Below are 13,723 nucleotides of genomic sequence, written 5' to 3' on the forward strand. Positions count from 1 at the left end.
TCTCCTGCCAGCCCTGCCCCAAATGTGCTGGGACTCAGAGCCCTGTGTGCCAGGGTTGCTTCTGCTGCCCAGTGCCCCACATCAGCTGCCCCTGAGGAGGCTGAAGCTGGGTTGGCAGTGCCCAATGCCTGCACCCTGGGGCAGGGCATAGCCAGGCTGGCGCATGGCCCAGCTGCCAACATAGGGGCCCCTGCTGCCAAGTGTGGCTGGGTGAGTCCCCAGGGATCCCCCAAGCCCCCAGCAAAGTGTGGGCAGAGCAGCCTTTGCCCTGGCCAGCCCTCTAGGATATGGGTGGCAGAGCAGCCAGGGACGTGGTTTAACTCCCAAGGTTTTCCTGCCCCCTCCTCTCTTGTGTGAGCAGTGACCCCCACATGTCACCCCAGTTGCCCCCCACTTACCAACCAGGTTGCAGTTTTACCCCAGTGGCATCACTGCAGGGATTGGGGAGGTGCTGGTGCCGAGGCTGAGGACTGTTGGAGGCTGCTGTGCCAGTCCTGCCATGGGGACTCCAGTCCAGAGCCCCAGCTGGGCACTGAAAGCCTCTGGAAGAGGCAAAGCCGGGGAAGGAGAGGGTCAGAGCTGGCACCCCCGGGAAGGGGGACCCTCTCCTAAGGGCATTGCTGGAGCCCCATTGCTGGGGCCTGGATGCTGTGCAGCTCCTGCCCCATAGATCCTGGGGGGCTGGCCTAGGGCGTGGTGTCTGGCTGGGCTGCACGTCCCCTCCCACCCCTCACCCCTCCCCACTGGGGACCAGCACCACCTGCCTCACGCTGCCCTGCACCCTGCAATCCTCCCCGACCCCAAGCTGGGACCCCCCTCCCACCCTGAGCACCCCCTGCCCTTTGGGTGGCATCGGACCCAGCGCCAGCCCCCAGCCTCATCCGGCCCCCGCGGCGGCAGGGAGCAGGATCAGGCCCCGCGGGGCCGGGGCTGGCAGGGGCTGAGCAGCCTCCCAGTGCACCCCAGCCCCCTCCCCGCTGCCCCTCGCCTGGCCCTGCTGAAGTGCACTTCCCGCGCTCCTGAGCTTTCCACTTGTGCCGAAGCCCTGTTTGAAGTTTTGCCCCTCCCCAGCCCTCCCCCGATGTTTGTAAAACCCAGCAAATAAAACTGTGTGACCAACCAGCCTGGCACCTGCAGCCTCTGCATGGGCACCGGGGGTGGCATCCCAACGCCTGGCAGCGGGTGGGCGGGAAGGGGATGGGACGCTGGGGGTGGGAATGATGGAGATGATAGGGGCAGGGATACTGGAGATGGGGATGAGGATGATGGAAATGATTGGATGGGGATAATGGAGATGGAAATGATGGAGATGGGGGTAGGAATGTTGGGGATGGAAATGCTGGAGATTGGGATGGGGATGATGGAGATGGGCATGAGGATGATGGAGAGGGGATAGGGATGATGGAGAAGGGGATGGGGATGATGGAGATGGGCATGGGGATGGTGGAGATGGGCATGGGGATGATGGAGAAGGGGATGGAGATAATGGAGATGGGCATGAGGATGATGGAGAGGGGATAGGGATGCTGGAGATTAGGATGGGGATGGTGGGGATGGGTCCTGTTGCTCCTCCATAGCCTGGGTGGTGGTGGCTTCCCTCATCTCTGCCCAGAGGCTTCCAGCAGCCTCTGCCCTCCAGCTCTTTCATGGGTGTAGGAGCCAGGATTGGGCTAATTTGTGCTGTCATTGCCTCCCACGCTGCCCACACTTACCTGCTGCTGCCAGCTGACAGTTTCAAACCATCACACCAGCACAGGGCACCCCATTTGCCCAGGTTGGAGTCTGGCCTGGACTGGTCTCTCCCAGCAGAATGAACTTCCTTGGTTCCTCCCTCCTGAGGCTGCCAGGTCCTGGCTATGGAGAGGGCCAGCAGGCAGTGGCAAGGGCACATCAGTTTCACAGCCCTGCAGGTCTCCAGCCCCCCCAGGTGTCTGCCTCCAGGCCAGCTGTGACAGCAGGCAAGGGAGATGTTCAGGTGCACCACTCTGTGACAGGTCTGGAGCCCAGGGCACAGGTAAGGGCAGTGCAGTTGGGATGCTGCCCTGGCACCACCCCAGTGTCAGCCCTGGTGCTGGGACAATGGCCACACAGCCATGCCAGAGGGGCAGGGAGGAAGAGAAGGGTGGGAACCAGGATGCTAAGAGGAAAGGGATGCAGGCGTGATGCCAATAGGTGTGCCCAGGTGAAAGGGACATGGCAGCCCCAAGAGGCAGCACCTGGGGTCAGGGCACTCCCAGGTGCCATCAGCACACGGCCGTGGGTCTCTGCCTACCATGGGGCTGCCGCAGGTCCCAGCTCATTCCCAGAGCGATGGGGCCCTGGCTTGTGCCCGGTGCCAGCCCAGGGAGCCAAGCACACACCCTGCCGCGGGCGTGGTGTGTTCCTGGCTGCCCGGCCATCGCCTGTGGACTTTGTCTCAGCCCCGCGGTAAAACAGGCTCCGCTCTCCCGCCCGGAAACACAGAGCTGCCCGCCGGCCGCCCCGAAGCCACCGGCCCCAGGCCAGCTAGAGCCCGAGCTGGTAGCCCAGAGAAGGGGACAAGGCAGGGGGTAAGTGGGCACCTCGTAGCTGGGCAGAGGTAGCCGAGATCTGGCACTACCGCCCTGCTTCAGGCCATTGCATCAGCGGTGGGGCAGGGAGGAGCTTTCCCGCAGGGGTGGGATGCGGTGGGATGCGGAGCGGTCATGGTGAGGCAGAGAGGATGAGGACAGCGACCTCCTGCTCCAGACACAGGTGCAGCGAAGGGCTGGGCACCCTGGGCAGCGTCCTCTGCTGAGGGTGGTGCTGGGTGCTGGCGATACTGCCCATTGTGCTGGGGTCCAGCAACTGTGGCCATGGGAACCGAGGGCATCACAGCCACAGCATCACGGTCCTGCCCTTGGCCTGGCAGCTGCAGGGTGCCCGAGGTTTCCAGACCAGGTACAGGGCCCTGTGCCTCTGGGAGGAGGCTGCTTTTGTCCCTAGGGAAGGGCAGTGCCAGGGAGGCACCCGCAGCCAGCCGGGGTGACAGTGCTGGCAGAGGCACAGCAGCGAGGGCTCCTGCCCCAGCCGTGCCACAGCACAGACAGGGAGCTATCGAGTGGCTGGGCAGGGAGAGGCCCCGCGGTGCCAACAGGAGGGTGCAGGCTCCTGGCACAACCGCTCCTGGCATGGCTGCTGCCGCCATGTTTGCCCATGCCCACAGGTTCCTCCACATGCTCCTGGCAGGCAGCACTGCCCTGGGTTTCCTGGCACGGACAGGGGAGCTGCCGAGGAGACTGGTGGCAGACTGGGCTGTGCCCCTCCCAGGCTGCCTGGCCCCATAGAGTAGCTCAGGCTCGCCCCAGGGGTGTCCAGGCTCACGTTTGTGCTCCCCCATGGGTGGAACCACGTGAGGGCACAGGCTGCCCTGGGGTGCCAGCCTGGGGCAGAGCCAAACAGCTCAGTTCTCTACGGAGTTCCAGAGCTGCCCGTGGCTGCAGCCTTGTCAGAGGAGAGGCAGAACCAGCAGGAAGGCGTTTGGGGCATGGCTGCACCTCTGCACTGGCACCTGGGTGCGTGGGTGCATCAGCACGGTGGGGTGGCGCATGGGCAGGCTGGGGGCCAAGGGAAATTCTCTGGGCACAGGAGCCAGCTGCAGCAGGGGGTGACTGTGCCAGCTGCAGCAGGGGGTGACTGTGCCAGCTGCAGCAGGGGTGACTGTGCCAGCTGCAGCGGGGGGTGACTGTGCCAGCTGCAGCAGGGGGTGACTGTGCCAGCTGCAACAGGGGTAACTGTGCCAACTGCAGCAGGGGGTGACAGTGGCACAGGAGTGTCAGGAACACGTCACTGAACTGCAGCCAGCACTAAGCTGAGGGCAATTCTTGGAATTCCCCAAGGGCTTATCAGGGCCCTGCAGTCCCGTGGCCCCCACACCCCACTGCCACCCACCCTGGCCACTCCCTGGCAGACGCAGCTCAGCTGGGTGCCCTGCGCAGCCTCCCCTGGACATGGGAACCCCGGCCCTGACGGCTCCCCCCAGACAGTAAGTGCAGCGTGGTTGGGGTGGGGGTGAGGGCAGCAGCAGGGTGCTCAGGGTTGCCTTTACCCTCTGGGCTCAGAGGGAGGGGACCCCACACGGGATCTGGCCTCAGCAAGGGGGTGCAGGGCACGCTGGCTCTATCTGCAGTGGCACACCAGGGACATCCTGCATGCTGGAGGTCTGGGAGCACATGAGGCTGTATTCATGGTGGGGTGGGGCTGCTGCGGGTCTGGAACCCACTGTAAGACCCCCAAGGCAGGGGGACCCTGGAAACTTCCCCAAACATCTCTTCATGCTGGGAGGAAGGGAGGGCAGGGCAGGCTGGCAGGTGCTGCAATGCCACCTGCTCTGCCCAGCAGCTCCCTCTGGATGCGGGAGGGCAGCCTGGCACAGGGGAGCGGTGAGCCTGGGACCCCCACAGCCCGCGGTCCCGCAGCGCCGGGGCCGAGCAGAGGCCACTCAGCAGGGCCTGGGTGCTGCTTTGGGAGGGGCTGTGCTGCTCAGCCTGCTGCTGGCCGGGAGCCGCAGGAACAGCCCTGAGCTTTTCACCAGCTCCTGCCTCAGCCACCAACGCTCCCCAGTGAGGAGTCCTCTCCCAGCAGGGACCTCTGACCCCCTCCAAATACCATAAGAGGTGTGAGCAGATAGTTTTCACCGTTTAGGTCATCAGGGGCCATAAAAGAGCAACAGTGACTTACAGGAAGGGACATAAAAAGGTTACAGGAACTCAACTGGGCACAGTACACCCATCCCAGCAGCCTCAGCCTGGTCTCTGCTGCCAGCAACGAGGTGGAACCTCCTGGGCTGGGCAGTATCATGGTGGCATCACCCTGGGTCGACTCCAGCTGCCTCTGGTGGGACTCAGGTGCTCCCACCCCAGGAAAGGATTAAAATGGCTTCTCAGATGGGAGGGCTGCCCTGTTGCTCCTGGAGGAGAGCAGAGGGAGCTCCATCCCCAGTGCTGCTGTGGGTCAGGAGGCACTCCCTGAGCACAGCTCATCCACCCTTGGGACAAGCTGGGATGTACCAGACCCTGGGACCTGCCTGTCCCTAGCCAGAAGAGCCTCACCCTGAGCTGTGCTTGCTGGTACCTTGTGAGGCCACACTTTGAGTACTGGGTTCAGTTTTGGGGCCCTCACTGCAAGAGGGACATTAAGGGACAGGAGAGGGTCCAAGAGAAGGGAAATGAAGCTGGTAAAGGGTCTGGAGAGCAGAGCTGGTGAGGGAACTCCCAGTTCAGCCTGGAGAAAAGGAGGCTGAGGGCAGACCTCATTGCTGTCTGCTATGCCCTGGAAGGAGGTTGGAGCCAGGTGGGGGCTGGTCTCTTCTCTCAAAGAACAAAGACAAGAGGAAATGTCCTCCAGTTGTGTGAGGAGAGGTTTAGGTTGGCCATGAGGAACAATTTTTTCCCCTTAAGGGTTGTCAAGCCCTGGCCCAGGCTGCTCAGGGCAGTGGTGGAGTCTCCATCCCTGGAGGGTTTCAAACTCATGCAGGTGTGATGCTGAGGGCCATGATTTAGTGGTGCCCTGGCAGTGCTGGTTGGAGCTGATGATCTTAAAGGTCTCTTCCACCCAAAACGACTTTGTGATTCCATGATTCCTTACTGCAGCTCCCAGGCTCTGGGCTGCCACTGGCATCACTGTGGCTTCACTCCCAGCCTTGCCGCATGCTCCTGGGAGGATGTGAGTGCCCAGGGAGCGGTGCCCGGGGAGCGGTGCCCGGTGCTGACGCACTCCTGACCCGCTGAGGCTCACCAGAGGCCAGCCAGGAGCAGTGACAGCAGGGCTGTGGCTACACCTCAGCAAACAGAGGCAGAGGATGTGCCACTCGCCCTGGGGCACGCCCGGCTCACCCCGGGGTTACGTGTGCCTCGCTGGCACTGGGATGGCATCTGGGACATGGGGAGAGCTGCTGCCCTGCAGGGACCCACCCATGCCATCCCTCCCTGCCCTGGCACCTGCTGTCTCATCCAGCTCTGGCCCAGGCAGGGCAGGAGGATCAGCATGGAGGTCAGGGCAGTTCACTCCTGCTGTGACTGTTGTGGGGGTTAAAGTCCCCAACAGTTTATGAGCCATGAAACTGTTTTTATGATCCCCATGTTTCAATTGCTGCTGTTGGGAGTCTCCTTCCCACAGACAGGGAGAACTTCCAGGAAGAGGTGGACTGGGTGATACCAATGCCTCTCCCTGGCACTAGCTGATGCTCCTGGTGCTGCCCATGGCTGGGAGTCTCTCCCTGCTTGCTCCGTGCTAGAGCATAGCACCAGAATTGTTTGGGATGGAAAAGGCCTCCAAGATCTTTGAGTCCAACCAGCAACCTGGCACCACCATGGCCCTCAAACCATGGCCCCAAGTGCCATGGGCACAGGTTTCTGGAACACCTCCAGGCATAGAGACTCCACCACCTCCCTGGGCAGCCTGTGCCAATCCCTGACCACTCTTGCAGCAAACAAATTGTTCTTCATATCCAACCTAAATCTCCCCTGGCACACTTTCAGGCCAGTTCCTCTCCTCCTGTCACCTGATCCTAGGGAGAAGAAACCAACCTCCACCTCACTTCAGCCTCCTTTCAGGGAGCTGTAGGGAGCAATGAGGTCTCCCCTCAGCCTCCTCTTCTCCACACTAAACACCCCCAGGTCCCTCAGCTGCTCCTCACAAGGTGTTGTCTAAAGGAGTTAAGATCTGCCTGGGCTGGTGGCAGAGGCTGGCAGAGCTGAGCTGGATGTGGCATTGCCCAAAGCACTGCAGTCTCACTGACCTGCAGCCCTCTCAGTGCTGTGGGTGATGCCAGCTGCCTGCAGCAGGTTTGACTTTGCCAGCTGTGGCCTGGCTCAGGGATGTGGCCAGACGGGGGGACAGAGGTGGGAAGGGGACATTGGCTTTGGGGCAGTTCCCATTGGGAATGGTGTTTTGTGCTTCTGTCCTAGACTTGGTGTTTCTGGATAAACAGCAATCAGCTGCTAGGACCAGGCTGGGTGGTGTTGGCAGAATCTGTCCCCTGGTCACTGCCTGGGCGAGGGCAGCAGCACCAGGCTGGCAGAGGCAGATACTCAGCCCCAACCTCTGCTCTTGCTGCTATTCTTAACCACTCTCTATTGCTCACAGGTCCTGCTCCTCATCCTCAGGTGAGCCCAGGGGCAGCCTCAAAGCTGAGCAGTGTCCCTTGCCCAGGGTGAGGCTGGTGAAGGGCTGAAGGCTGATTCCACCCTGAAGATGGACAGAGTCACCAGGCACTTGGTCTTCCAGCTCCCAGAGACCAGGCATGACTACAGTGATGCTCACCAAGCTGACAGTGAAGAGGATGTGTTTGGTTCAACTCCACACAGCAGCCAGAGGGTGGAAAGCAGCTCTGGCTGGAAAAGGAGGTTGAAGTCATCATCTAATTTCCTGGACGATGGAAAAGACCTCTGGACCTCATCCCCAGACAGGGACTCCAAGCTGGATGTGGTGAAGTCAGGAAGCCTGTACGACCTCAGGGCTTACAAGGGCGAGAGGAAACCCTCCAAGCTTTATGAGGAGGATGAGCAGGACCAGCGCAGGGTCCCTCCACCAAACATCTCACCCGAGAAGGCCAAAGAGCTTGAGGATGAGAGGAGGGAGATCATCCGCAGCCAGGTGATGAGGAAGAGCTCTACCATTGCTGAGAGGTGGAGCTCCATGGATGAGCTGAGCTCCATAAACAGCAGCACAGGCACCTTCACCAGCAGCTTTGCCCTTTCCTTCGACAGACCTTCCTCCAGGAGGGCAGTGACCCCTGTTGACTCTGAAAACATCGACACGGAGCAGATCAACTTCTCTGCCGCTCGGCAGCAGTTCCTGATGCTGGAGAAGACCAACCCAGGTTCTTTTTTCAGCCCAGCACACCAGGCCATGTCTCCAAAGCCAGAGTCGATGACAAAAGTCTCCAGGCAAGAGTGGCACAGCCCTGAGATGGCCTCGAAGGCTGCGAGAGGTCAGGGAGGTGGTGGAGCATCCAGCCAGAGCAGGACGGACAAGAATGTGTATCAGGTCTATAGTGTGTCCTACAAGACACCTGTGAAGGAGGAGATTTATGCTCCCAGCAGCAGGTTGTATCCCAATGGGAAGATGTCCACCTTGACTAAAGCATCTTCCAGAGAGGACCTGGACTCCGGCTTGGGTGAGATGTACAACGAAGCCAACGCAGGCTACGGCAGTGATGGAAGCACATCCAACGAGGTCTTCAATGGCCTGGTGGAGCTGAGGAGCAGCAGCAATGGCCTGGACAAGGAGACAAAGACCAGCCACGAGACACCCATCGAGAGGGAGATCCGCAGGGCGATGGAGAGGGAGGAGAACCTCTGGAAGGAGAGGGGGGTCCAGCGGCTGACCTCCGGCAGCGAGATGGTGGAGATCCAGACCAAGCCTCTCTTCTCCATGCAAACCTCACCCGGGCCAGGCAGGAAAGGGAAGGACAATGGCCGCGCTTCCCTTTATGTCCAGAGGGAAATCGAGCAGGAAACCAAGCGTGAGGAAGATCTGAGGAAGCAGGGGAGGCTGCTGGGGACGTACGACAGGGGGACGCAGCAAGAGCTGGACGAACGCAGGAGAGTGTTTGAGCGGGAGGAAGCCCCCTCCCAGAAGCCCCCTGCCACGAGGAAGGCAGAGGAGCAGAGGAGCTGGGTGAATGAGTTTGTGGTGGAGCAGCCCCTGAGCCACAGCTCCCACCTTGCAGAAGGCGCCAGGGGTGGGAGAAGCCTTCCCAGCTACCCAACAAGCATCACACTCTTCCAGACGACCCAACCACGCTTTGTCAACAGTGAGAAGAGCCAGGACCAGCCCCGGGTGTCCCAGCGTGCCTCCACCAGCACAGGCAAACGGAGGAGTGAGGATTCCTGGGCAGGAAGGCTTCCCAGCTCCACCCCGAGCCCCACCAGCACAGCTGTCCTGCCCAGAAAGTACTTCTCCCTCTCCTTCTGGAATCCCAAGTTCTACTTCTTGGACGAGATGGGGACGCAGAACCCGCTGAGACGGGAGGACGGCCGGGAGGAGCAGTACAAGCTGAGGACCTGGAAGCCCCAAACCTCGGCGCTGATCGAGGAGGAGATCCGGAGCGACCTGCAGAGGGAAGAGGAGCTGCAGGAGCAGCGGCGGCGCCGGCAGCAGCAGCTGCTGGATGGCTGCTCCCTGGTCAGCAGCGACCAGGAGGGCTCCCGCTCACGGCACAGCTCCGGTAAGGGGAGGAGAGCAATGTGGGGTGGGATGGGGCAGGGGTCAGTCTTGGGGGCATTGCTCTTGCCCTCGCCTTCCTGTGGCTCTGAGTCTTGGCAGGAGCCATCTGAAGGGCAGGAGTGGAGCCCTGAGGGACCTTCCTGGACGGGCAGGTGCCTCTCCCAGGCAGGGAAAGCCCTTAGGGCTGATGACTGCATGAGAGGCCTCTCAAGGCTGGTTGCCAGAGGTGACCTGAACTGTCCATAAGAGCCACGAAGTGGCACAGCAGGGACTGATGGGGGCAGCTTGGGGTGGAAAGCATCAAGTCTCAGCCATGTCTGGCTGCAGGGGAAGGCTCCAAGTTTCCCCTGCAATGATTTGCTGAGATGCCCATAAGGGCTCTCCTGTGTGCCAGTAGCAAGCTGCCTGGGGAGAACTCATCCTGCTTGGACAGGGGTTCTGGGGTCAGCAAGTAGGATGTCCCCTGCTTGATGTGCCATCCCCTTGAGCCCACTGGACCAGCCCAGCCTGAGCCAGGGGCGCAGATAAGGGAGAAATGCTGCTGACAAGGGATAGGCTGCAGAGATCTAGATTCCAGAGCTGCTCAGGTTTTGATGACTTTGTGTCACGTTACTGCAGAAAACAGCACTGGAAGCACCCAGAAGTGCCCAGCTCATGCATTTCCCTGCCCTTGCTCTTGACAGTCCCTGGCTGACACCCAGACACAGGGTCCAGGCTGTGACCAAACCTGCTGGACCTGCTGAGGAGGCGGCTCTGAAACAGGAGCCTTGTTCTCCTGCAGGCAGCCAGCCCGGGGAGCGGCCCTGGTGTCCCTCACCCTTTGACCACTCTTTCTTTTGAAGCTGCCTCAGGTGTCAGCGGCACCTACTCGGTGTCCGGATCTCCTGTCTCCACTCCTGTCTCACACCAGGGGGTCCTGGGGCTGGTGTCGTCCTTCACGCCGCTGAGAGTGCTCAGTCCCTCCCAGGGCAGCACAGAGACCCTCGGCTCTGACTCGGCTCGTTCCAGCCCATTCGAGGAGCGGAGGAGGAGGGTGAAGGAGGAGGGAAAGGTGAATGTGCCCACCCCTGCCCGCGCTGGTGGCTTTGGAGCTGTGACTGGCTCCCACTTGCAGCTGCACAGCCCAGGGGGAGACCCAGCAGTGGTGGCACTGGCAATGGGCTGTGCTGAGCCCTGGGGGCAGTGCCCTACTGCTCAGGGGGGTGCCAGTGCTGGGTGGGACTGGAGAAAGAGCAGCAGCTTCCTTCTGGGGTGGGGGAGTTCTGGCCTGAAATGTCCCCTGGCTCTGCAGGGGACACGGCTGCCTGGACTCTCCCATGCCAAGCAGCCTGACCCCCACCCCTGCCATGGGCTGTATCCAGCTGCCTGTGGGTGTTTCCTTGCCAGGCTGCCATTTCCTGACCCTCTTTTCTCCCTTTTCACAGTATGCAGGCATTGAACCTGTTGACAAGATCAACACAGAGGTAAAGCCCTTGGCACCCTCAAAGCTTCTGCTCATGCTGCCCTGACTTTGCTCCCCACCTGGGCTCACTGCCTGCTCCTGTGGGGGCTGTGGGCATTGCTTAGGCTGGGGGCACCACTTGGGTGGGCACCACATGGAGCAGGATGTGTTTTTGTGGCTGCTGTCAGGTGCATTCAGCCCTCAGAAGAGGTGTGTGTGGGGTCTGGCTGTGGGAGGCAAAGTCATGCAAAGAAGATTTGCTTACGAAAATCTCTTCCTGATTACACCTTCAACAAGGCCCCCAGCATCCTGGCCTGGACCAGCAGGAGCAGGGCAGGGATCATGCCACAGTTTTGGGTCCTTCAGTCAGGCCACAGTTTTGGGTCCTTCACTCCAAGAAAGACATTGAGGGGCTGGAGCATGGCCAGAGAAGGGCAACAGTGCTGGGGAAGGGTCTGGAGAACAGGACTGGGGAAGAGCAGCTGAGTGAGTTGGGAGTATTTGGTCTGGAGAAGTGGCTGAGGGGAGACCTCATTGCTCTCTACAACTCCATGAGAGGAGGCTGCAGTGAGGTGGGGCTTGGTCTCTTCTCCCTAGGATCAGGTGATAGAAGGAGAGGATATAGCCTGAAATTGTGCCAGGGGAGGGTTAGATTGGAGATCAGGAACAATCTGTTTGCTGCAAGAGTGGTCAGGGATTGGCACAGGCTGCCCAGGGGGGTGGTGGAGTCCCCATGCCTGGAGGTGTCCAACAAATGCGTGGCCATGGCACTTGGGGCCATGGTTTGGTGGGCATGGTGGGGTTGGGTTGCTGGTTGGTTGGACTCTGTCTTGGAGGTCTTTTCCAACCGAAACCAACCTCTGCCTCTGCTCCCTTGCAGGTGGTGGAAAGCACCCGGGTGATCCGTCACAAGAGTGCCATGGCCCAGCGCTGGGAGGCTGGGCAGTACGTGAGGGATGACGACTGAGGAGCTTGATGGGCCAGGGAGGGAGAGAGGGAGGGAGGAAGGGACGAGGCCACCACAGCCCTCACCCCGTTTGGCACCACCTGGCACAAGGATGGAAACACCTGATCCGTTCAGAAGCTCCTGGTTAGCACCTGAATCAGAGACTTGTACATAGAGAATCACCCCCATTTTTAACCCCCCCAAGATGATCCAGGGGTCAGCCTTGCTCTCCCCCCATTCCCAGAGCAGTGTTTTTGCTCCAGAAAGGGGAAATTTGATCATTTTCTTTGAATCACTGTGAGGAGATGGCCAGAAGGGACCATACGGTAATTTCACTTCTCACTTGAGCTGTATCTCTGGCTGACAAAAATAAACCCCCCAAACCCAACCCAAACCTTATTTTCTTTCTAAATGGGGGGTTTTTTAGAGCTTTTGGTAAAGTCTCACTCTTTGGAGTGGCCCTGGATGGTAGGTCAAGATTGGCCTCAAGTTGGGAAATCAACGTTTCTGCCTGACCTCAGGTGATCTGCTGAGCTGCAGGAATGAAATGGAGACACAGAAACAGGAACGCTCTTTATTTTGCTAATTTATTAAAGAGTCATCGCTCTCCTGCCCTGTTTTCTCTGCCTGCTGTTTGGGGACATGGGACCGCGGCCAGCGCTGGGACTGGAGCTGAGACCGCGACCGGAGCCTTCTGCTCAGTGCAGCCGCGGAGGGGTCCCTGCGGCCGCCGGGATGCTGGGGAGCCAAGGGTGAGGCGAGGCTCGTCCCCGCGGTGAGGCTCGTCCCCGGGGTGAAGCTCGTCCCCCGGGCGAGGCTCGTCCCCGCTGCCCATCCCGCTGTCGCTAGATGGCCCCCGCAGGCAGCGGGAGCCGGGGCCGGTGGCACCGTGGCAGGGAGGGCTGAGATCCGGCTGGAGAAGGTTGGGCGGGGGGTGTGGAGAAGGTGAGAGCGGCGTGGAACAGCGGTGCTGGGGGTGCTGCGGGGCTCAGACAGTTCCTTCTGCTGCCCTCCGAGCTGACAGCGGAGGGGGTCAACCCTGCCATCCCCTGAGACCGGAGGAGAACCGGCTGCTGCGGGAGCCCCGGCTGCTCACCGAGCTGGGAGCAGACCCCGTGGTAGGGCACAGCCCAGCCCTGAGTGACTCCCGCAGCGCGGCTGGGAGAGCCCCGAGAACCCCTCGGGGTCGAGCAGCTGCCACGTTCCTCCTGCACCGTGCAGCCACCGGAGTTCCGGGCAGCGCAGTCAGCGCAGCCGGGGAGCGGCTGGGGAGCCGGGGCCGGGCCGAGCCAGGCCGGGAGGATGGTCTCTGCCCCTCGCCTCACCTATGGCCTCGATCAAACCGCTCTGTGCTGGGTCTCGGTCTCCTCATTGTGCCACCTTGCTTCTGAAGCTTCGCCCTGACCAGCTGCGGGGCGTGGGCGGCACAGACCCGCCCGGAGGAGAGAACAGCCCAGGCTGGTCCTTCCCTGAGCTGCTCCTTCCTTGCCCGGGCTGGGGGCGAGCAGAGCCCAGCCCGTGGGGACAGTTTGCTCCAGCTGCTGGGCACGGAGCTGGGCACTGGTGGCTCCTTCAGCGGTGGCTGTGGCAGTCGTGACACATCTGTGCTCGACGGCATGATGAGAGCTGGCAGACACCCTCTGGGATTTCCCTGAGTGAGTTTGTGGTGGGTTTTTATGACTCTCTGATGTGGTGGTGGTGTTAATGCTGCTCGAGTGGGACCAGCTTTGGGAAAGGGTCTGGTCACAGAGAACCTGGTAGGAAAACACAGACGTGGGCTCTGTGGGGGTCTCAAACAGCCCAGGTCCTCCTGGGGGTCATCTCTGGAACACTGAGTAACTGTGGGCTTGGGGCAGGAGGAACCTGAGCACAGGAAGTGAATGTGCTGGTGTCCAGGAAACTGTGACCTGCTGCTCTAGAGCTATTGGCCTCATCTTTGTAGGAGTGAGTGAAATGTGCTTCTGTTGGGGGGGGATGGCAACAACCCAGCACCTCAGCTGGGCAGTAAGACAGCTCAGGGACAGAGTGGTGCTCCAACAGCTGGAAGAAGCCAATCACACCTGCCAAAGGGTGCTGATGTTGCTGTATTTAACAGTGGAGGAAACGCCATCAACCCTCCCAACACCATCAGCAGTTTCAAACCAGGT

The 13,723-nt window shown here is 60.8% G+C and overlaps 1 protein-coding gene across 2 annotated transcripts; it reads left to right on the forward strand.

The window, feature by feature from the left end:
- The first annotated feature begins 3,910 nt into the window (after nucleotides 1-3,910).
- MISP (mitotic spindle positioning) lies at nucleotides 3,911-12,177 on the forward strand. Of its 2 annotated transcripts, XM_054398434.1 has the most exons (5): nucleotides 3,911-4,003; nucleotides 7,105-9,190; nucleotides 10,032-10,240; nucleotides 10,614-10,652; nucleotides 11,511-12,177. In XM_054398434.1, exons 2-5 carry the CDS (start codon nucleotides 7,213-7,215, stop codon nucleotides 11,595-11,597), a joined length of 2,313 nt encoding a protein of 770 aa, XP_054254409.1. In that variant the 5' UTR covers nucleotides 3,911-4,003; nucleotides 7,105-7,212; the 3' UTR covers nucleotides 11,598-12,177. The 2 variants fall into 2 exon arrangements, with proteins under 2 accessions (XP_054254409.1, XP_054254410.1); XM_054398435.1 differs by lacking the exons at nucleotides 10,614-10,652; nucleotides 11,511-12,177 and having other exon boundaries at nucleotides 10,100-10,225.
- Nucleotides 12,178-13,723: the final 1,546 nt, after the last annotated feature.

Source organism: Indicator indicator, unplaced genomic scaffold, assembly GCF_027791375.1.
Source record: "Indicator indicator isolate 239-I01 unplaced genomic scaffold, UM_Iind_1.1 iindUn_scaffold_54, whole genome shotgun sequence".
Lineage (NCBI taxonomy): Eukaryota > Metazoa > Chordata > Aves > Piciformes > Indicatoridae > Indicator > Indicator indicator.

Bases quoted from the DNA above. Each gene is read 5' to 3' on its own strand.
- MISP (XM_054398434.1), top strand. From the start codon at position 7,213: ATGGACAGAGTCACCAGGCACTTGGTCTTCCAGCTCCCAGAGACCAGG. The intron at 9,191-10,031 runs GTAAGGGGAGGA...TTTCTTTTGAAG, and splicing joins CCGCTCACGGCACAGCTCCG to CTGCCTCAGGTGTCAGCGGC. The intron at 10,241-10,613 runs GTGAATGTGCCC...CCCTTTTCACAG, and splicing joins GGGTGAAGGAGGAGGGAAAG to TATGCAGGCATTGAACCTGT.